At 41.3% G+C, this 24,374-nt stretch overlaps 2 protein-coding genes across 21 annotated transcripts in view; one reads left to right on the top strand and one right to left on the bottom strand.

Moving 5' to 3' along the window:
* LOC120428101 (uncharacterized) overlaps window positions 1-24,374 on the top strand; it is a 581,627-nt gene that overhangs the window by 109,309 nt on the left and 447,944 nt on the right. The window lies entirely within an intron of this gene.
* The window catches only part of LOC120427877 (A-kinase anchor protein 200), a 146,323-nt gene that overhangs the window by 67,141 nt on the left and 54,808 nt on the right, over window positions 1-24,374 (bottom strand). For all 20 annotated transcript variants that reach the window (XM_039592839.2, XM_039592858.2, XM_052707777.1 and 17 more), the window contains one exon: window positions 4,655-4,842. In XM_039592839.2, coding sequence (XP_039448773.1) covers window positions 4,655-4,813 — 159 coding nt within the window. In that variant the 5' untranslated portion in view covers window positions 4,814-4,842. Of the gene's footprint in view, window positions 1-4,654; window positions 4,843-24,374 lie in introns of those variants that run through there.

The raw sequence follows: 24,374 nt of genomic DNA, 5'->3' as shown, positions 1-24,374 counted from the left end.
TAGTGCCAATAGTTTCGTTTTCGTCACATTGTGAGAAAATCTCATGTTTTTTCATGAAATGTTATTAACAAATATCATTTTTGAGCGAACAAAACAAATATATCCAAAATATATGCCTTCTCGTTTGCAATCATAGTAGCCAATGTTTTATGCTAAATACACTTATATACCAAGAATTTTGAAAATTCGTCACTTTTTGTTCACTAAAAAGCAAATATCTCGGCTTTGCGTGGACATAAATTGAATGTTAAAAAAAGCAAAATGATCTCCGTAAAATTTCCTATAAGCTGAATGCACTAGTTTTGGCTGCAAATTTTTTTGGCTCGCTTTGGGAAGTGATTTTTGAAATTTTTTGGCTAAAATATACAAATTTTTCTCCCTAAAACACCCTGCCATGCCCAAACACAAGCTTTTATGGACTATGTCTGTACAAAATTTGTTCAGGGGACATTAAACTATAACTTGAAGCTAAAGGCGACCAAATTTGAATGACTTTAGTATGATTGTTACGCGCATTTCTGAAAAATACTCGAAAAATGCACTTTTTTCATTCAAGCTCCGCGCGCGAGTTGTAAACCATTTTTGGGATTTTTTTGTTGTATGAAAACATTGTTCCTGACATCCTAATCTATCATTCTAGGGGTGAGCACCGAAGATTTGACAACTTTTCATTTTTTTGGAACGGCCTATTGTCGATGTTCGACTTTTTAAACAGGACAAGGGAAAATCTCCACGGTATCCTCAAGGAAGTTTGAGAGACATCTGACTTCAAATTGTATTGAAACTGTAAAGAGGAATGTGATTGCGTGTTACCTCATCGTTGTCACGAAGCAGGTATGGCGAACTGGTAAAAAGACAGAATGTCACTCAAAGGGCCGCGGTTCGATTCTCGTTTCAAGAAAACTTTTTTTTCTGTAATTTCTACTTTTTGAGTGCACGGATCAGCACGACTGAGTGCAATCATGAATCATTCCGGATTCCGTTGTCCGTGAGTCTCTCACCCTAGGGGGAGGATTTATGATTAGACGCAGTCGGTTCCCATAACTATTCACTTAAAGGTAGTCCCCGAATCAAGATTTACGGACGTACAAATAGACGCACACGCTCATCTTGCGTCTTTCGCAAAGAATCTTAGCGATGTGATTCCGGATGGTGTCCGGTGTCCGCACCGCGGACGGTAGCGCGTAGGCCGTACGACACCGCCGTGCCAATTTATCATCAATGGTTTTTCGCACTGTTGGATTAGCGCATCTGGCGCGAAGTTCCACCGCAGATTTATGGTTTGTGTCTTTTTTTTTATGCCATGTTGGGAAAGTCGGCGGTAGGGGGACATGTGTGTCCCGTATGCAAATGGCCAGGTTGTAGTAACACTACGGGAGCCGGACCATACATGGTTGACTAAATTGATGATGATACTTTAATGTGCGGTGTTATAGCGCGCTTGGTTGTAACTTTAATCAAATTGTCAGTGCGAGATAGATGTTCTGGAAATTGGGTCGAACCACAACCAAACTAGGCAGTTGTTTGTCAGCGATGGTGCCAATTTAAGCTGGCTGCTGAAAAAACTATTAAATTTTCAACGATGTGCAAACCCAACGATGATGCTATGAAATGGATTTAATTCACTTTGTCAGGAAACATTGGCAATACAACATATAACACTATGACTCTCATCTCCACAATGTTTTTTTAAAGTGGATAAGGGAAATTCTCCATCATATAATATGACTTTGGTTGTAACTCTAATCAAATTTTCAGTTAAAGATGTATATTCTGGAAGTTGTGCCGAATAAAAACCGCAACCAAATAGGAGTTCAAAAAACCAACGGATGCTCGCTGCTGAGAAGAACTTTTTATCTGTCGTCGATGTGCCACCCGAGTGACGATGCTATGGAATAGATTTGGTTCACTTTGCTATATACCTCATTCAATATTATGCCCTTTCAAAATGTTAGTCTTGGTTTTAAATTTTTTAAATATTGTTTTCAAAAAGATCAGAAAATTTCACGAATGTTTCATATTTTAACATTAAAAATCTGACCAATAGTTGCTGAGATATCGACATTAGAAAATGGTGGGTCACCCAAACAGACTTAGAAAACATCAATTTTCCTGTTTTTTAATCTTTGCATGGCAATATCTTATATCTCGTATCAACAAAGTTCAAAAAAGCAAAATATAGAGAATTTTCTCAGCTTTTCAAAAATATTTTTTCATGGTTGAGCAAACATGGGTACTAATTTAAAAAAATTAAATCTGCCACTATTTTCAAAAAAGTTATCTAAAAATGGCTATAACTTGAAAACGGTGCACTTTATCAAAGTTTCACAAAAGTACTTTTTGATTACAATTTTGATTTTACATCGAAAAATGAAATTGAAAAATTTTGAGATCAATATTTCTAATTTTTGCAAGAAACAATATTGATTCAAAAATTCATAACTCGGTCAAAGATTTTTTGCCCATTCTGGATATTTCTGAAAAGTTGGCATTTGATGTCCTCTAAAACATATCAGAAAATGAAAAAATAAAATAAAAATAGTGTTTTAGTGACAAAAAATGAAAAATCACCAATTTATTTACCGTGTATCACATTTTTCCAGTGTAGTCCTTATCCATACCTACAACTTTGCTGAAGACACCAAATCGATCAAAAATTCCTTCCAAAGATACAGATTTTAAAATTTTCATAAATCATTTTTGTATGGACAGCTGCCAAATTTGTATGGAAAATTATATGGACAAACTAATGATTCAAAATGGCTTATTTGGGCATACCGAAGGCACCAACAAAGTTTCAGTCGGATTAACCGAAATCTCATAGAATTGCTCCAGTTCCACCCGAACAGATCCTCCACACTATGACAGGAGTAATAAATGGTTGATGTTCCATTTTTTAAGGGGATAAGGGAAATTCTCCACAGTATCCACCACAGGTCGATGTTTTGACACTTTAATACGACCATATTTAAATACCCTTCAACTCAAGGAGCTAATCCTGGAACATTTTTTTTGACGACGTGCCAGCCGAGCTACGATGCCATGAAGTGGATTAGATCATTAGATTAAAGTCAAACCTTCAATTCAACTTGCAATACTTTTTGTTACTCGACGACGTGCCACGCGAGCGACGTTGTCATGTAATGGATTCAAAGTTATTCTAAGATTGAAAATTAACCAATTCAATTGAAACTTTGCTACTCCAGTTCAACAAACGGCACAACTTTCCGAAATTTCAATAAACAAAATTACCCACTCCCACACCGGGTTTGTTTTAATCTTCCGGAGCGCTCCCTGAATTCCACGTGCTCATAATAAATTTCGCTCACGTGTGCGCTCCCACCTTCGCGCACACGAAACAAATAAGGTGATAAATAATTCCCGACCCGAATCCATCTCGGAGTTGCGAACAAAAAGCCCAAACAGAACTTGTTTGAGCGCGTTCAGATTTATGATTTATTTCGCGAGCATGTTCTGTTCCTCCTAGGAAAATCATTTCGAAAGGAAAAGTTTTCTCCCGTCAGAAAACTCATTTGCAACGCCGAAACACACATTATACATATATAATGCGAGTGATAAATGTGAGTGTTTCACCTTTGAACTTGCGCCTTTTTCGCGGGGGTGGTGGTAACTGATTTTTTACGATCCCCGAGTGCGCGTGAAAGCCATGTTAATTTGTAATTACCTTGGAGTAATAACTTTTCGGGGGACGGCGACTGCTTTAATGTGTATTTGATGAATTCGGTGGCAACAGGTTTGGGGCGTGGGAAACAATCAAGTTATTGTTGTTGTTGTGGTTTCAAACGGCTGAACAAATAGCGCGACAAATTCGGTGGCAAATTGGGGAGGTTTCATGGAGAGTAGTGGAAACTAGACCTTCTCGGAAGTTCTTGAAGAGCGAGGTCTAGTGCATTATAACGGTCCTCGAGGGTCACGTGCAGAGACGTCACACGAGGGGACAGGAAATTCCCCAGAAAAGCAAGAATTGAAACATAAAAATTAATTTTATGTTAGTTCCCGAGACAACCACAGCAACATCTTGGCTGGAAACCTGCTGATCACTTGGCTCTGTTGGGATGGTTTCGTTTCAGGGATTAGATTTTTAATGGCTCCCCCCTCTAAAACGAGAAGAGAACCAGCGAACAAAAACAAACTTCGTGTCGAAAAGAACAAACTAGGCAGAAAACCGACCAGGAGATTAAAGCGAGATAATTTTTATTACCACCCGAAAAAAAAACAAGAAAAAAGCGAGGCTGCTGGCAGTGTTGCCAGCGGTTTTGAAGATATCTGCCCTGGGGGCTACCCGTAATTAACTTTTCGTCGGAGGCTATATCGCTGAGATGACCTTTACCACGCGCGCCTACAAAACGAGGAGAGTTGAACCAGACATGGTATGCACTCGGCATCGCGAGGGAATATTTAGAGTGCCTCGCGAGGCGAGTTAATCTCAGTATGAGTTCCCATCGCGAGGGCGAACGAGTGTTTTCCATGTCTGTCCTGCAGTCAACCTCGCGAGGGGAAAGTGCGACCTCGGCTGATCCACAATCGGAGGTCACCGGTGTCTAATTAAGTGGAAGTGATGTGGCGTTTTTTTTTCTGCTCCAACTCGCGGTATCAGAAGCCAACCCAGCGCTCACAAGGATTAGTTACTCACCGAATCGCCCTCGTTGTGCTGTGCGTCGCCGTTGGCCTGTGATTTGAGCTGATCGACGTCCTCGATCTTTTCCAGCTTGCCGGTGCCCTCTGTGACGACGCCATCCTTGGCGGGGTCTGTGGTTATGTCGACCGAGCGCTTGCTCTGTGCTTTACCCATGGCTTCTGGTTGTTTAGAGTAGAATTTTCCTGCAAGAAAGTAAGAGAGAGATGCAGAGAGGTTATAAAAGTCGTAACTCGATGAAATGGCAGTTTAATTTGTTACAATTTCAGGCCCAGTTAGCCCCGCTGCGCGGGAAGCTGCGTGACTGGTAGTTCTGGTAGTCCCTTTAATGGCGAAACCTGTTGAGAGACCACACCGCGGGACCTGACAAATTTCTCATCTTTAATCGCTCCCTCCCTCCGCGGTCTAGTTAGTGGTTTCCGCCTTAATGAGGGAGCCCATAAAACCAGGGATATAAAATATCTCAACGCGCGTCAACGCCGAGCCAATCCCTCGGGTGCGGCAATGTAACGAGACAAGTTCTCTCGCCTGCAGAGTGCGATAAAAACCAATGAAGTGTGTCCCGTTAGTTTATCGAGCTCTCGCTTGCATTGGCCCTGCAAAACATAATCCCTTGAACTCCACACTCCCTCAACCTGGAGTTGCGCGGGGCGTACGTATAATTAAGGTTCTCCCCGCGCGGATATCGAACGATCTCCGACCACATGTAAATACTGGCGCGCACTAATGAACGTATTTTAATTAATATATTTCTATTCCCGCCGGACAACCTAGTCCGAGAAGAACCCGTGCGGGAGGACAATCAACCAAACAATCCCCCGAAAAACGGTGAACGGAGTAAACGAAACGCTGGAAAGCTTCAGCGGGTGTGAATTGAGTTGGATGATGATGATGCTGAAGAATTGATAGCTGAGTCGGCTTTTTAGTGAGTGCGAGAGATGCAACGGATGCTGATTTGGGGCCCACCAGGTGCCAGGTGTTCATGTAATGGACGGCCGGAATTGGTGGAAAATTACAGAGAACCGCATTTGACTGCGGGGGATGGTCCGATTACGTGGCGCGCGCGTTTTGTTACAGTTGTGTCGAGGGAATGGAAATTTGTCAAGTGCAGAATGGTTGGATGATGTGCAACAAAGTGTTGATCTCTTGAAACGTTTTTACATTTCTACTATAAAATGTCAATCTACTCCATAGGATCTAATCGAACCCAAGCGTAGCCAGTCCGAAGAAAGCATCTGGGAAGAACATGTGGTTAGATTACACCTCAAGTTTTTACTTGTCAATATTAATGATTGTAGTGCGTTCGAGCATACCCGAGCTTTATACATTCATTGAAGCGGCCAGGCCTACTGCGTTGCATTAACCGCAGAGAGGATTCTGTTCACGGATCATATTTCACAGAATCTACCGGGGAGGAAGGATGCGTGGACATACCGTACCAAACCATAGGATTTTTCTCCTGAAAATCATGAGTTTATGATAAAGAATCTTTGCCACTGTATCTCTTTACTTCTCCTTTAGTTGAGTTTTTTCCTTGATACAAGTCATTTTAAATTCCACGAATGTCAAAGTTGTACACTTGTCCCAATGACAATAATATGTTAACGAAACTCGTTTTCGAACGGGAAATGTGGAACGTATAAAAAACCTTTTATAGCCATGACTGAAACATAAACAAAACATTGAACTGAACAACCTGCTACACGGCACAAAACGGAGCACAAATTTCCTCCTAAATTTCTTTTACACCTCTCAAGTCGTAAACAAAGACAACCAATTTCCCTCTTATGCTGCGCTGTCCAATAAACATCGCGGCGGTGGTGGTGCATTTTCCACGGGGCAATAATGCGCTTTCCCTTCGGGCCCCTCTTTATTGGTGTGTGGTAAATTTTCTACAAATCAACCTAACCTAATAGAGGGCCGCGCGCGTACAATTTCCAAGACATTATGATTTCGCTTTATGACGGCGAATCAACGACCGTTCAAGAACGAACGAAGAACACGTCGTCGTCGACGACTTTTGATCCGGAAATCCGGAAGTTCCACCCTATCGGAAAGTGCTTTTTAGTGTTGATAGCACTATAATCGAAACTCAACTGACGTGAGGGAGGATGCCGGGGACGTGACCAGAAGCACTAATCAAGGAGCGGGGGGGGGCTCACTTCACGCAACTAGTTCAACGTGAACGACGTGCTCTGCTTGGCTGCAACAGGCGCGCGTTTATGGGGGTTAAATTTAGTTGAAATTGCTACTTTATTTATGAGAGGGACCCCCGTGTGTTACGAGAGATGCGAATTCGTGAGGGCTCGACCGAAATTAAGTGTTAGTTTTAGTACCGGCACATAATGTGGTGGTTTTTACGGGTTTTGGTTCCCCCGGAAGAAGCGTTTCACAACTTCCACTTGTGTTAAAGTTCAGCTATACGTTTCAATTTATGCCCATAAGCCCCGCGTAGAACCCCGCAGAATCGATGCAGTAAATCACGCTGACATTTGCAACGGGCTTAAAAACCACACTAATCTGATAACAGTTCTATTTAGTACAAGTTCGACTCAACCGCTGTAAAGTGCAACGGGGAGTGCCACCCCAGCGATAAATTCGTACACAAATGGCAACGGTTAGGGGGACCCCTTGGAGACCCTATTATTCATTCCAAGCGCCTCGGAGTGCAGTCTCAACAAATCCAGCGACGGAAGAGTGCCGCGTGCATTCAGTTATTAATTTATTGCAGCCATCATCGTTAACCGCGTCGCCAGGGAACCTCTAGGTTGAGGTTAGGTTAGGGAATCGCTGCATTTCGGAAGGTACCGACCAGCTCGGCGAGCTGTGCCATTATTTTTATGGTAACTGTTTGTGAGTGTGCCGTTTCCGTTTGCACTTGATGGCGGTCGTCGATAGGGTTTAAAGTGGCGCGCGGTCATATATAAAATAGTGTGCCCTCTCCGGTTCCCAACTCCAGTCGTTTCGTTTGCAGATGGAAGAACTCGTTGCGAATTCACCTAGCGGATTTGCGGGATCTGCCTGGTGTTTGTAGTATTACTGCGGGCGTCAATAATTAGAGTTTACGCGCGGTGATACGACCGCAAGATAATGGTCGCATGACAGCCGCATGACAAATTTTCGGCTGTTTCCAAAGGTTGCCTTGAGTTTTCAGTTGACTTTTTAGAAAATATTGAAAACAAACCAAGTTGACAGCCGAATCAACGTGGAATTTCAGTTCAACTTGCTGATTTTGACACAGCGGTAGTTCGGCGGCTTTAGCCTTCTGTCAGTCTAAGCGAAGGAGAATCGTGATTTTATCTCGCAGTAAGCAATACTAAATCGACCCGAAATTGTACCGATTTGTACCATTCAGACATCGAAGGGCTTTTATTAATTTGATTTGGTTAACTGCGGTGGATTTTCTTGAAATAATTCGAACTGTCAAAAATCCACCAAAACATCTAACACATTGATCACACAAAAAACTGTGGTAGAAAAGTATCCTCCGGTAGATCCTTTGGTGGATTTTTGACAGTTCGAATTATTTCAAGAAAATCCACCGCAGTTATCCAAATCAAATTAACAGAGCCCTCGAGTGATCTCGTAACCTATTAAAATGTAGGTTAATTCTCAGAACTTTTTATATTTTTATTAGGATCCTAAAGCCCTATGTAAATTTTTATGTACAACGGTAAAAAGCACGATTAAACACATTTCTGATACCTTATTTTCATTTTGGTGCAAAAAAAATGAATTGACAAGACAACATTTTGCCGATGGATCAACTATGTTCCCCCTTGCTGTCAAGTAGGACCTTTTCTGTCAAGAAGGTCCGCGAAATTAATTTTTCAAAATTAATTTAAAAATCCATTTTAAATCTTTTGTGAGCGTACAAAGGATTATTGAACTCATAAAAATACGCTTAAACGTTGTGAACAATAATATCACAAATTGAAGCTAAATTTTAGGACCCAATTGTTTTTTAAGTCGCATGCACTGCATTGCCATTTTTTCATATTTTTAGATTTATCAGATGCCATTGGGTAATAGAGGATTAACAGGTTATCATTTAGTGATCATAGTGAAATAACACAATTAGAGTTTTTCAATCACAATAAAAATGTTTTTGAAGCATTTTTATTGTGATTGAAAAACTCTAATTGTGTTATTTCACTATGATCACTAAATGATAACCTGTTAATCCTCTATTACCCAAGTATGTAGTATCATAACTCAACACTAGCACCAGCACCAGCTTTCAAAATATTGGTGGCTCCGACTCCGACTCCAACTCAACATATTTTTAAATGTTTAAAAAGTTTGTTAATATCCGGGACCTAGAAAATATGTTACCTGTGATTTTTTGTTGTTTCCAATTTTAAGATTTTTTCATATATTTTGATGGAGGCGCACAATCATTCATAAAGCTTCGTTTTAGGTGAAGATTTAAAAAGCATTGAAAAATCAAATATTTAAAAAAAAAAAACATTTTCTAGGTTACGGGCATTCACTAACTTTTGAAATATTTAAAAATATGTGGAGTTGGAGTCGGAGTCGGTGCCACCAATTTTTGAAAAGCTGGAGTCGGAGTCGGCAAGAGTTGGTAGGCCGGAATTGGAGTCGGCGTCGGTTGGAACTGAAAGCCGGACCCAGAGTCGGAGTCGGCAAATCTCAAAAACCGAAGTCGATTTCGGAGTCGGAGTCGTTTGAAATATGACCCGACTCCGCAGCCCTGAGTGTAACGATGTCATTTTCTGAAATTCTAGACTTTGAAACTTGTCAGAAAGCCATATACAGTTTTATACCGACATCGATCTCTATGAATTCACTTGATCACGGTTGTTCTAACGAATTCAAAACTCTTGGCACAGCCATCGAGGGATCTCTTAAAACTGAAACGAGAAATTGTCCGAGAGTATAGGCTTGAAAACTTGTTCTTAGTCCATGGCTAGATCTCCACAAAGTCAATACTTTTCTATCAAACAAAAAAATAGCCAACAGTTCCATCGCCGGCGTCATTGTCCATTGGTCGGTTTGTTTTGTGTTCGCACGATTCCCATATAGGAGGCCAGAGAGATGGGCAAAAGTACTGTTATTTTTTATGATTGATAAATCTCTATAAAAACAAGAGTAAACACCGCCGGCCATTCGATTTGTTGTTTTTACTTTGCCCATATAATCTTCTTCCTTCTTTCCCCCCCTCTCGTTGTTTCTGAATCGAATCGGCGGCGATTGTTGATGGACTCTCTCTAGGTGTGAACCGTGCCGCCGCGTAACAACGCGAATTGTGGCCGGCAGCTGCAGCGCGCACAGTATTGTACGCGCAGGTTCCCGTTATTGAGATGATGGCACGTGGTCGGTGGCGAGTTCTGGGTTGTTGAGGCGTACGAAATACGAGGGATTCAGTGGATAGGGATTCGACGAGTATTTGTTGAGGCATTTGGTGGAATCTGGATCACGGTGGAATCTGCTAACAATGTCTGCATTGTGATACCTTCAGAAGATCTACTTTTTGAAGTAGGAATTCTAAGAAAAAGTTGATCATCAGTTGATGTACTGGATTTAAGAGTTCAGGTATTACTAATTTACTAGAAATACTAGATGTTTATACAACTTAGAACTGAGGTACAAACAGCACATGGTTTAAAAACCCCCAAATTCCACTGCAGATCTTTCACCAGACAATTCAATTACCGTTATCTCCAACAATTTACGAAAGTCTCCGACTTCCGCTACGTTTCCCCGTCCATGACCGCCGCCGTCTATCTTTGGGCCCCGTCAACGAACGCGACATTGGGACGCACGCCGGCCGTGTGTGACGCAAGTCGCCGGGAACATCAACCGGTGGTTGCGTGATCGAACCCGTCCAAAAACGGACCAATTCCCGAACGACGACTGCGACGCGTCAAGTGTGTCTATTCCCAAAAACCTATAATTGGAACTGCGCGGCTATATTTGGACTCGAGGTGATACCTCTCCTCGCACTGCAACAGCACTTTGCGGTAGTTTGGTCTAACTGTGCGCGCCTTAGCAGAGACCTACTACCCAATTTCTCCACGGTCAGCCGGCTTCCTGCATAGGCGGGGGTCAATGGCCGCTAATAATAGCGCGATAATATCGCTGTTGCTACCACTAGCCCGCCGAGGCCCCCAGGTGGACTGTATCAACGGGCTAACTTGAACACTTTCCGATAATTGAGCGCCAAATTATTTCAAATTATAAATTTCATACCTGGCGCGCCCCGTTCGTCGTCAAGAACGCGTCTACCGGACTCGTGGCAGGCGACCCTCTTCGCCGAGATGAGTGTCCGACCAAGAGTTTTGTTCGACAAGCCACTCATCCAATTTGTACGGCTCTCAACGCCGAAAACGAAAGAGAGAAGAGTGCTGGCTAAAAGTGGTGTTGTTTTGGATATCTCTCGCTGCGCGCTCGACCCAAAACTTCAACGCTTCGAGGGTATTGTACTGAAGCGGACAAGTGCACTACTAAACTTCGAGAAAGTGTTGCGGAGTGGTCGGAGATTCCCGAGTTGCAGTTGAGAGCGGGTCAACGTGCGTACAACCTGGTTCGGGGTCATAAATTAATGCTGTGTGAACCCTTCGATGACGCGAACCTTTCACGGTTGATGTGGTTCAGCAATTAACGGAATCGTTGGGAGCTAACCTCAGCTAATCCCGATAATCCCAAAGATCGCTCTTCTAACGGGAATCGGGAACTTTGGACTTATCACCAATCAATCAAAGTCAATTAGAAGAATCAGCTTCCAGAAGCAACAGGGGCTGCTGCCGTTGACAGACAGCACTTGGAGATTCTTGTGGAAGGGGGCGGCGTGATGATGTAGCCCTGGTAATTAACGATCCCTTTGGCGCGGGTTGTTTTAAATATTTAAACTCACGTGGCGTGCTCTTTTATGGCATGTTTGGAGGTGGGGTCGCGAGCATTGAATTCTCCGAAGCGTGTCTGTTTTTTTTTTTGTGCTGATTGGAGCGATACGTTTCAGATGACTCCATTTGGGAAGGTAAACATTAATTTTCCTTCAAATTGACCGTTTTAAATTGATGGGTTCAGACTTTTGAAGTTCAAATGATGTTATGTAATTATGATCTCCAATTAATTCTTTTTCACAAATCGACCATATTTTAGATATATAAGTATCAAACTCTGAAACAATATCGATAAGTATTACTTTTCGACACAAGTGCTGAAAATTATAACTTTTCAGCACTCAAATAAATGCTGAAAAGAACATTTAACTTTAAAAAACTGGATCTGGATATCTTTCTTCGATCGATCGTTAGATGAATTAGCAATATTTACATTATTTTTTATGAATCTCATAATCAACAGGATGGTATATCTAGTTAATTTTATGTCATGCGACTTTAAGACGCAAATGTTATTTGAAAACTGATAACTGAAGACAGGGTTGCCAGATTATCTATGTTTCAAAAAGCTATAGTACAATGCTGTAGCTCTAAGATTTTTTTTATTTGGATGAAATTTTGGGCATTGATTTCTTATGTTCAAATAAGCCATTTTGCATAATTGGTTTTTCATACAAACTTAATGTTAAAACGAATTATCAGTCGATAGAGCTTTGATAAAATTAAGATAAAGTGCACTGTATTCAAGGTTCTCCTCTAAAAAAAGTAAATTTTATTTAAAAAAAAAAACATTTTTAAAATTAAACATTTTATCTTGAAAAAATCACCTATGCTTATGTTTATTAAACATTTTTTCTTGAAAAATTGTGCCCTTTCTTACTTAACTCTAAAACAAATATTTTCAAATTGCTTTATCAAAAAAAATATATGCTATTTTACTGAAAGGGGTTAATAGTAGTTTATGCAACAAGTTGCAAAAAGAGGATTTTTTCAGCACGAGTCGTACATTTATCCAACGAGGTTCACCGAGTTGGATAAATACGACGAGTGCTGAAAAAATCAAGTTTTGCAACGAGTTCCATACAACATTTTTTGCAATTTCGAAAAACACCCATTGAGTGAAATTTTAAGTCGAATTTTCATGTATTTTGTCAATAAATCGTTTAAATCAAAAAAATGTTGAAAAGTGTTACTTTTCGAAACAAGTGCTGAAAAGTTCAACTTTTCAGCACCCATTTCAGTGCTGAAAAGTAGAACTTTTCAGCATTTATTTTGAAAAGTGTTGCTATTCGATTCTGTTATTTTTGGTACAGAAAAGTAGGCTATTTCGTCGTTCAAGAATGACAGGAAAAGTAAGTAGTTTCACGACGGAATTGCAAAAAATTTATTATTTCACCCTTCTGAAATAATGTTTTTTGCATACTTATTCTGGAATAAAATTTAAAATGTCTCAAATATTATTGAAATATACACAATAAAAAAATTGTGTAAACTTGAAATTTTTAATTTTGGAATAATGAATATAACCTGTTTCATGATGTTATTTTACCTCAATTTAGACTAAAAAGTGACAATACACCAAGAAAGCGGTAAAATTACACAGTTTCGGAGGTAAAATCACACATTTTTTCTGACATGAAATATGTACTCCTTCCCAGATGTAATGTTACCATGATTTCTTTTAACTGTGTAATTGATCACATGTTTGACTACTTTCAGTCCATTACTATAAATAGTAAAAAATATGTGTAAATTTGGAAGGTATAATTTTGGTAGGTTAAATATTACTTCTTTTTTGAAATTTTACCTCAATTTAAACTCAATTTGAAATTTTACCTCAATTTAAACTGAAAAAGTGAAATAACACAAGAAAGTTGTAAAAAAACACATTTTCAGGATAAAATTTACTTTTTTAACTTTGTATCGAGGTGATCCCAAACGGGACAAAATAATAAAAATGGTAAAAGCTCACATTTTTCGAACCATTCCAGGAATCTACCATCAACAGTTTGGACCTCAACCGCTAGAGGGCTACAAAACCGCCAACCAACCAGTCCAGTTTACTTTTAATTACTTTATTTAGCTAAAAAAGCTTCTGCACACCAACACCACGAGACTCTCGAGCCCAAACTAGGAAGAAATAAAAAAACGCTTCAACCAAACATTTTATAACCCGATGTATTCACACTCCTCCGTTTCCTCCGAACCAGCAGCTGGAGGCTCCTCCACCAGCGATAAACACAACACTTACTCAACAGGTTCTCGATTTACATGCTAATCTACACAGCTTGCCGTCAGCTTGTTTGGGCGGTCGTCGTAGCTGATCCACGTGAGAAACGAGCCTCGAGCCAGCTGAATTGTGTCGAATTTCGTGTTTGGTGTTGTTTTTAATTGCACAAATGTGTAAATTTTTCTGGAGCTCTCGTATTGCGCCGTAGTATTAGTGTTTACGAACACTCTTTGTGTCATGGAACAAGAATGATATCACGCAGACAACGATGATCCTGCCCTGTATCAGCCAACAAGCCGGTTCGTGAACGGAGCGAACAAGTCAAGGTCATCACGTCGTCGTCGCTGGCAGATCTTCATTCTCAAATTCCACTCGTTGGACTCCTGGAGCAGCTCCGCTGCTCAAGTTCCAGGTTCGGAATTATTCATGAGACGCGCAATACCTGACGGGCGCGACGACTGCTGCATCCTAGGAGAAGCGATTCTTTGTCATACTTTGTATTCAATCAGCAATGTCAATTCCTCGTCCGGTGGATTATTTATTCGCTCGTCGTCGTCGTCGTAGAGGGGGTCGTTATCACAGGTCTGTTCTGAAGATTCACTTTCCCCCCTCTTTGGTAACAACACAGAAGCTCTGGTGATTATGCGACCTGGTTCTGGAAGAACCGGGGCGCCCTCGCGATGCCCCAATTTCCATTTCAAACGACTCGTCTCGGAAGAGTGTTGTAAATCAGCACTCGGGACGTTTTGTAGACACCCCGAAACAAGCATTCGTCCGTCAGAATCGAATACCGCCGTTAATCGCATTCTGCAATATTAGCATAATTTCATTATTATTCCATTGGGGAAGAACGGCACATCTATCTCCCTCTCGTTAGGGTGATCCGGGCACATCCGAACCGCACATGTGTGAGCTCGATGGCTTATCTTGTTTGTTCAGCGGCTTCGTTGAAGTTCTGGGTTCTGTTGGCAAGCGGCGTTCCCTCTTTTTTTGGCATCGTGTAGTACACGAATACAGTGAACTTTGCTTGATTTGACATGAAATATCAAAACAATAAAGGAAACAATAGCTTTGAAGACCGCGCGTCAAGTGCGCAAATTGCAGTGGCAAAAACACAGCAAATTTTCGCGAGTCTAAGACTTGTCAAACCAAAAATTGTCCAAAAATCCGCGTTTCACTGTACGTACTTAATACCGCAATTCCAACCGAATCGGGACTCTCGTTTTTTTTACGCTGGATACCAACTGTTGTTATTGCTGACTCTGGCCGGGAACAGCCGAAACGGCCTCGGGTCGTATCATATTTCACACCACCAACGGCGAGGGGGGGACACTGAACAAAAATTGCCGAAAAAAAAGTGGCAAGCTCCGGATTTCGGGCCGAAAAACATGGCGAAGGCCCACAAAGAGATAACACACCAACAAAGGTGCTGTGCGAGTAAGTTTGAGTTTAATGAAGATCGACAGTTATGTGCGGAATTGTGATGGAGGGCATTTTTTCGGTTGAATCTGCAAAAGAATTTCGGTGGGCCGTTCTTTTGGGATGTCGTGTCATTCAGTAGCATAACCTTTAAAAAGTATAGCTATTTTTTGAATGGCAGTGGCGAAATTGGGTTGGATGTGGACGTTGAATGGACCCCGGAAGGATTACGAATCTGTCAACCCCAATTTGAGAAGGCTCTGGAGTCGTGAAGTCAGTGGACTTCGTCAGCTTAGATTTTAGCATATAAAATTGCGAACTTCAATCAAAGTTAATAAGATCGAAGCCGTGATCAAGATAGTGGAGTGAAACGATACGATTTAGGCTTGGAACAATCACAAAAATTCGCCCTATTTTTGCCACTGCAATTTGCGCACTTTACGCGCGGCATGTGCTTTTTGTGGGCAAAGTGATTATTTGGAAAGTGATAACATTGAGCTGCCTATTAGAACTACGATGTGCACTTCATTAGAGCGAACATTTTAAGAGGTCGACCTCCACTTACGATCGCTTAATTTAATAGCTCCAAAGAGATAAAGTTCAAGGATAGGCCCTCTCATCTGATCCACTTGCGCCCTTTTGCAACGCACTCAAACCGGGCTTCAAAAACGAAGTTCTCGCACGTGTGAATCGTCCAACGTGAACCTTTAGGGTGCTACTACCCATTAAAACCTTTAGTGGTACCGGGAAGCACCCAAATTGCCACACTACGACGCGCTTCTAACTACTCGTGGAAAAACGATTACAAAACAGCCAGTCGTTAAACGTTAGTTTTGTAATATCCTCCACGGGTTGTGACTATTAAAACAGGTAGGTACTTTAAGATAAAACTACTCTTTGTTGCACCGGACGTCTATTGAGGGTCGTCACCTTGATCACCCTGCACCTTCTGCACCGTAGAGATCTCGTGGACTTGAGCTAATTTGAACACGCTTCGCGTTTGCTCTACCAATAGCGTACGCGCAACACTTGAGATATGATCGCGCGCAACATGTGTTGTTGATTTATTTGAAGAATCCACAACAATTTCAAATGTTTTTCTTTGCCAAACCAGACCAACGCGTACGAGAGTCCGCGCGGTTTGACCGGTTTCGGGGGGTAATAAAAGTTCAGTCAAAATTGTCTAAACAAACAACATTCCACAAATGAGTAAACTTGGCGTTTTTTATTTGTTTCTTTTTTTTTTGGGCGCGCGCGAATCGGAAGAACGCACTTGAGGCGTACGTTCCAGGCGCCACGACCCTGACCTTCGGCAATTTTGGATCGGAGGTCACTTGAAGTCCAAAAATCCGTTTTTAAGGGATTTTCAAGTTTTAAGGTAACCTCCAAATGACCATCGCCATTCAGAACACTTGAAATGGGCCGCATTTTATTCCACGAAACAGATATTTATCATCCGGGAAGCGAGCTTGAAAGGTCGATGAGACGCGTGTGCGTCATCTGGACGGCGATACGAGGGGTTCTAAATCAACCCTCACTTCTGTCAGGATTAGACAGGAACGTTGAGTAGAAAATTTCGTGCGAGCTAGGGATGTCACGATAAGCACACTTTATCGTCCGACGTTTACCGAGCAATTCTTGTTAAATTTATTAAGTATCAAGTCTCCAATTTTTCCACGAAACCCCTGTCAACGACTCGCGAATTCTTCGGTGGGACAAAGGAGCCAACCCGAGCATTCCTAGCCCCCCATAAGTCGTTCCATCACCACACCACCAAACGAGCCATTACGGGCACATAAAACCCGAAACCATCAGCATCATCTTCACAAGAAGGAAGAAGACACAACCATCAAGGGATGATACATCCGGGCGGGCGCGCGCGAGCGAAATATGTGCGTTTTTTATTATATGTTTTACTTTACTATTTGGTGTTTGTATGAAACAGCAGCAGCAGATAGTAGAGTATTATTTCCATATGGCACACTTGTAAAAAAAGACAAAGTCATTCCGGGAAGTTCATGTCCCAGAAAATTTCCTGTTGTCCGTGATGATGATGATCATGGTGATGGTCGTATTAGGCGAGATAAGGCGGACTTTAGGCGCCGTAGAGATTGCTAATGAGAAACGAAAAAATGTTGTTTAAATGCAAGATTTGAATCGAAAAGTGTAAAATTACCAAAATTAAGTAAAACTACTCAAATCACTGGGCAGGGTTGCCAACTTGCTCAAAAATTTACTATCGAAACAAATAAAATTTAGAACAGTAAGTCTGGCTCTTAAGTAAATTTGACGAAGATTTATCCCATTGAACATCGACAAATTTTACAAACTTTACTCAAGTTCCGATAATAAATGACAGGGTTGCCAGCTCATTCAAATAGTTTGCTGACGATGTGCAGGAAGGGCACAGTTTCACAAAGTGAACGCAAGTAACAACATTTGACAACAATAAGTTTCATAAATCTACTTTGAAATGAGTAGTTAATGACAGGGTTGGCAGATTTTCAAACATTATGGCACAACGGAAAAGCTTCTTCAAAAAAAAAAAACAGAAATTTTGCCTAAAGTCGTTTAGCCAGATGAAAAGAACACGCCAGAAAACAAATTATAAAGAATAAATCAGAGGTTAAAAAAAGTTGTTTACGTGAGTTTTAAATTTTTTTCAAACATGACTAGTTTTTTGGATTTAAAAGAAGATGTTTTTTAGTAGTTTTAAGGAGGTATTAGACTACGGCAAACAAACAAACTCGCACATTTAGACAGTTTTTGCGTTGTTTGTTCACCAGCATTTGTTTGCAGAAACGTCAGATTGCATACATTTTGTCTTGTTTGCGAGTTTGGCAAACTGTCAAACGCAAAAAAGTGCGAGTTTGTTTGTTTGTTTGCCATAGATGCATTCTTTTCAACATGATCAGATCTTTATAAATTAATTGGTTTTTCAAAAAAATGTCTGTATTTTTTGCATTCTTTAAAAAATAACCCGTTCTTTGAATTATTTAAAAATAATTTTATTCATTTTCGGGAGTTTTTGCATTATTTTCAAAATGACCAGTTCTTTTAAAAAAAATCGTTTAAAAAAACAAAAGGCGAGAGTGCAGTTCAAATATTAAAAAAAAGTTTTTGGAGTAATATTCAGCAAAAAAAAATAAGCACAAGGTCATCCCCATGATTTATAATTTAAAAAACTTTTCGACGAAACGTCCATCGAAATGGCCTTCGGCGAAATATACTAGATTCCAACATTCGAATGTCATATGATCAAAATTTAGCAACTCTGCGTAAACTAAGTTTCATAAAATCCACTTAAAAGTAAAAATATCTGGACATTCTGGATTCAGAATTTGGCCGCCAGGTTTTCTGCCATTTTGAAATGGGCCATTGGAAGCAGCGAAGGGATGTCACCACCTAATATCCGAGATCGAGATAAATACTGTACTTTCCCATAATTTCACTGCCGGCCAGCGGTTATTGGATTTTAGCACACACAACACTTTACATGTTCAAAGTGAAATGATTTGTTTTGGGCTATGTTAGCCAATGAAAGGACGTTACCAGCAATGGAGTTTTGCTAAGTAAGTGACGTTCAGTCTGTGTTTCAACCCATAACATTTGTTTCAAATGCTCTAACAAGTGTACTGAAAACAACAGAACTTCACTCATTAAAATGCATTTGAAATTACACGAACAAATCGTTATCGCTACATCTTTCACCGCGAACTCAAGGAAGAGCATTAACTGAAAGCAGTATCGCTTCTGATAAATAATGTGACAAATTAACTCATGAATTATTACTAGTTTGCGGCGTTCATCAACGCCACAATAATAACCATGACGAAGTGTCAATCCATCACGACACCACGAAACAACCGTCTTCTAGCTTTTCTCTCGCGTGATGGGGGTGAGAAATCCTCGGAGACAATAAAATTGAGACATTAAGTAAATAAATTACTCACACAAAGATTGTGCAGATCGGAAGTCTTTGTCGCGTCACAAGAAGACGGGGTTCACACAAGTAATACAAGTAATTGTACCGCATCTCTGGCCGGAATTAGTCACGAAAATGGCCACCCACGCGTTCATCAAGTGCAGCGCGGTTGCGGAATGCTCAACAAATCTTCATCACCACGTAATTCAAATCTGCTCAAGTTTCCTGCGCTGAAGAGGCCCCGCCATTATATTCGGATGTGATGATTGTTATTATAAATAAACGGTGTGCCGAGAGTTGGCGGCGGCGGCCGGCCTGCATATTTGCAGCTTCAAATTTCTCGACTATTTAAAGGCCGCGCAGCGGCGCAAAGAAAAAACTACCACGAAGCGATTTGAAGTTTGACGTCTGCGAGCCGTGTGCGTACGCCCCAACGCAACGCAACACGAGTTATTATTGGACCCGACTTTGAACTGCTCCGTGCGATCGATTGAAGTTCGTTGTACCGCGCGATCGTGATGTTTCGAGTGTAGTTTGAGTCGATTGCTGGCTCAGGTTGTTGACGTTGTGAATTCCATCACGAAGAAAGCACTCGCGCCCTCGTTTTTGGGGAGGGTGGTCATCGGCGGTGTTGCCAGGGCGTGTGCCCTTCCGAGAAACGGCAAATGGCTTATCAACTCTCTATTACTGTACCGACTCACGGACAACGGACTCATATCCGAGCGAGCGCGCGCGCCAGATTACGAAATATGGCTTCCCAGAGACGGTGTGTGTCAGTCGGTTCAATTGTGGGACCGACGACCCCCCGGAGTCGGGGGTGGACCGGCGGCGGTGAAACATAAACAGTTATGCTTAAGCAAATCGTCTTCGGGCGTCATAACACGTACCACCAACGGAACCTTCGCCGTCACCGACGATGGCACAATTGCACTTCCAGGCAAACAGTCTGATTACGGTTAATGGCACTTTATTGTTGTAGCGAGCGCATAATTCTCCGGCGAAGAACGACGTTGACGGAGTCTCGACTTCAGCTCCCCCATTAGTGCAGTGCGGTGCCAAGCGCTTATGAGTTCCATCGGCGTCATCCCAGCCCTGGTTTGGGTTTGTGTCGTTCGCTGGAAGACACAGTACACCAGAACCTGAACCCCAACCAGGTATAATGTGACCGTAAGGTGAAATTCCAAGAGACCAGAAAAATGGCGGATTTGGCTGCCGTCGTTTGGCCTTAATTTCTATCAATGATGAGCATTCGGCCCTTATTTTTTCCGATCATATAATTCGCTGCCAACAAAAAAGTTTCCAGAATCAATATCTTATCACCTACCTTAACCATATGTTAACTCGAACAAGACAGGCTCATAATTCACCGATTCCTTAACGTTTTATTGCGATTTCTCACTCAGATCTTCTAGAAACTCAATAAAACTTGGAAGCCTTAAAAAAATCATGAGAAATCTTCTTCTTCGTATTACTTTGCAGTATTTTTCCCAATCTTCTTCCTCATTCTGAGCTCCACTATATTTTCACTTACGATATGAAACTATCTTTATGAATCTGCTCCAGATCACAAACCACCTCTTCATTTCACGAAAACTTCCCGGCCAAATGTTTTTGAAAGCCCGGCGATCTTTATTTTTACAACAACGTGCCGATTTTTCCGAAGCTCGCGCACTCTGAATTCAAGATTGTTCTTCTTTGTTCTTGCACATCATGATGGAAATCATTTCTATACACACATTTGACATTGGCATATCGAAAACCAAGCTTTTTTTAATTTCTTCCTGCCACAAGCCCTTCCCAAACGTTCATAAACACAGGCAGTAAATGTTGCCAGCAGCAGTTACCAGTCAAGTGCGAATATGAAATTGAAAAATCGTCAATTTTGCTGTAAAATCATGTGTAACATTACAAGTTAATATTTTGATTTACCTTATATTGGTTTTGCAATTAATAAAAAGCTTAGCAGCACCATTGTCTCTCTTGTTCAACCTCTCGCTTCGTACTGGTGTGTTCCCGTCTTGTTGGAAGAAATCTTTCGTTTTCCCGGTACACAAGAAGGGGCCAAAACGTGATGTTCGCAACTATCGTGGCATCGCCGCTCTTTGCGCAACAAGTAAATTGTTTGAGCAGATTGTTTTGGACTTCATCAAGTTCCAGTGCTCCAGCTACATTGCGCAGGAGCAACACGGGTTCATGGCTAAACGATCCACCAGTTCCAACCTAGTGGCATACACCTCCTTTATCCTGCGGACCATGCAACATCGAAAGCAGATCGATGCCTTATACACGGACCTGTCTGCGGCTTTTGACAAATTGAATCACCGTATAGCTGTGGCAAAACTGGAGCGTCTGGGATTTGGTGGTTCGCTTCTTGACTGGCTAAGGTCCTATCTCGCTGGTCGAACGATGTGCGTCAAGATCGGTGATGTTGTTTCTGCTGCTTTCGCTGTATTTTCAGGCGTACCCCAAGGAAGCCATCTTGGTCCATTCATTTTTTTGCTCTATATGAACGATGTACATCTACTTTTGAAGTGCCACAAGCTGTCTTATGCTGACGACATAAAGCTGTATGCCGTCATCGAAACGCGTAGTGACGCATTGTTCCTGCAGGACCAGCTTAACATCTTCGCCAACTGGTGCATGGACAACAGGATGTTGTTGAACGCTTCCAAATGCGCTGTAATCACTTTCACTCGGAAACGCTCCGCTATTGCATTCGACTACAAACTTACTAACACACTCTTGTCAAGGACATCTTGCGTTAAGGATCTCGGCGTAATGCTAGATAGCAAATTAACATTTTCTGATCACCTAGCATACACCACAGCGAAGGCTTCAAAAACTCTAGGGTTTATTTTTAGAATCGCTAAAAAATTTCGCCAAATAAGCTGCCTCAAGGCATTGTACTGTTCCCTTGTCCGTTCCACTTTGGAGTACTGCTCGGTTGTGTGGTCGCCCTTTTATCAGAACAGTATCCAGCGGATCGAGTCTGTTCAACGGAAATTTGTTCGTTATGCACAACGGCACGTTTTATGGGCCGACCCGTTGAATCCTCCATGTTACGTCGAGCGCTGCAAAATGTTACAACTTGACCTTCTCTCTACTCGACGTGATGTGGCTAAAGTAACATTCGTTACCGACCTTCTCCAGTCCTCAATCGATTGCCCATCAGTTTTGGAACTCATCGACTTCAACATACGCCGGCGCACTCTCCGCACCCACTACTTTCTGAGGGTTCCCCGAGCACTTACGAATTACGGACATCATGAGCCACTATCCAGCATGTGTCGTATTTTCAATTCCTGTTCTGATTTTTTTGATTTCTCTCTCCCTCGCAACACTATCAAAAATCGAGTCCTCAATCATCTTAGGAATTTGTAGCGAAGATCTGTGATATTATTTTTAAGGAAAGTGACATAAATGTTAATCGTTAATTGTAATAATTGTTAGATTTAAGTATGCTCGTCTTGTATCATTGGAGTTTGTAAACTTGTTGATGCGTTAAGACGAGGTGGTTTTGTGCCTCTCTGAGAGAGTGTCCTCTGACACAACTCAAAGGGGCTTTTCCCCACCTCCAAATAAAAAACAAACAAACAAACAAAATTAGTTTCACCATAAATAAGGACCTTTTTTGAAATAATCACATTTAGCTAAGTTTTGTTTACCCTTGGGTTGGCATCACTGCTGTCGCTTTGCTGCTGCAGCCTGTCTCAGCCATTCATCTGTCATGTTTCCGAGCCAAATCAAAGTAGCCAGGCGACAAACAAAACAGAGCACCCCAAACAAGCAAAACCGGATAAAATTCGCAAGTTTTTCGGTGTGAAACAGGAAAAAATACAAATAAATAATTAGCTGGTGTTATAGTAAGTATTAGGGTCTAATGCGGAAAAAATCGTTATAATAATTTGAACATTTTCTAGCTTTTAAGGCTCTCTTGGACTCCCGTGGCCATCAGAATAACAACTTCGACATCCATTTCCACATGACGGGTCGACATTTTCAACTCGTAAAAGTTTGCTGGTGGCATGGCCTGCACTCCGGAAAAGTTTCCGATCCGGCGACCCGACGAAAAATCGGGAAAATGGAATCTTCAGAGCAGGGTCTTCAGCACTTGCTGGAAAGGAGTTGGGATGGAATCTAGCCGTCATCAGAGAGTGAAGCCAAGCTAAAGCCCTTTCCGACCCGGTCGCTAAGAGATGGAATAAACTCCGCAGCTTACGCTGAAAGCCCTTGTAGGCCTCGAGATGGGCTTCACGGAGGAACCGGTCACGTTCAACGGCAAAAGAATCAAGCGTAACCACGTCTTCCGGGAGGTACCAGTTACGTCAAAGCCGGACAGCTTCAAAGTGTCCGCCATACTGTCCACCGGTCAACAGAAACTGGGGCACCGAACTGCCCTCACGAAGGAGGCCACAAAAAGGCCACACCTTGAGTCACGTCCTGCCGGAGGATGCCAAGGATGTTGGTGCAGAAAAAAGAAGAAGAAATTTTAAATATAATCCGATACGTTGCACTGTTCTACGTTCTAAATAAAATAGGTATATTATTAGATGGTCAAAAAAGAAAAATACTATAAACCGTAGCGTTCGCAAGCTTTTAAAATAAATAATTTAAATATATATAAAAAAAGTTCTTTTATCGCATACAAAAAGAAACCAAACTAATTTCAACGAAGAGTTGACTCTAATGTACACAAAATATAAATATGAAAAAAATACTTAAAAAACTGTTAATATTAAAACTAATACTTCAAAGTCAACAATCGAAAGGAAAAAAAAATCTTTATTTTTAAATTTTACATTTGCTTGATTTTTATGCTAGGTTTTTATTTACATTAAAACCTGCGAAAACATAGAATTCAGTGGAAAAAACACTGTTAGGTAAATTCATCTTTACTGTAAATATTGACATTTGAAACTAAACAAAACAACGAGATTTTGTTTGATTTCAGTTGGTAAACAAAAAAAATCAGCCTGATGACGCTAATGATTTTAATGACTACTACCAAGAAGAATATCAAGAAGAAGAAGCCCGAATTGATGTACTCCGATTTCACCGTAATGGAGTCTTATTACCGCATACTGCACGTGTGGGACAATTGGCAGGGGCGCCGGAACTTTGCGATTGGGCTGTGGGAATCGGGTTTGTAGCTTTGGTTTGATCAAGTTTTAAATATTGAGTTGAACGCTTTATTCACCTTTTTGAATCAAATTTTGAATCATTCTGGATATTTGAAGGAAATTTTGGCATTCTGGAAACACTGTCAAAAGGTTTAAA

Source organism: Culex pipiens, chromosome 2 (assembly GCF_016801865.2).
Source record: "Culex pipiens pallens isolate TS chromosome 2, TS_CPP_V2, whole genome shotgun sequence".
NCBI classification, from domain to species: domain Eukaryota; kingdom Metazoa; phylum Arthropoda; class Insecta; order Diptera; family Culicidae; genus Culex; species Culex pipiens.
This window is presented reverse-complemented; position numbering and strand designations above follow the sequence as displayed.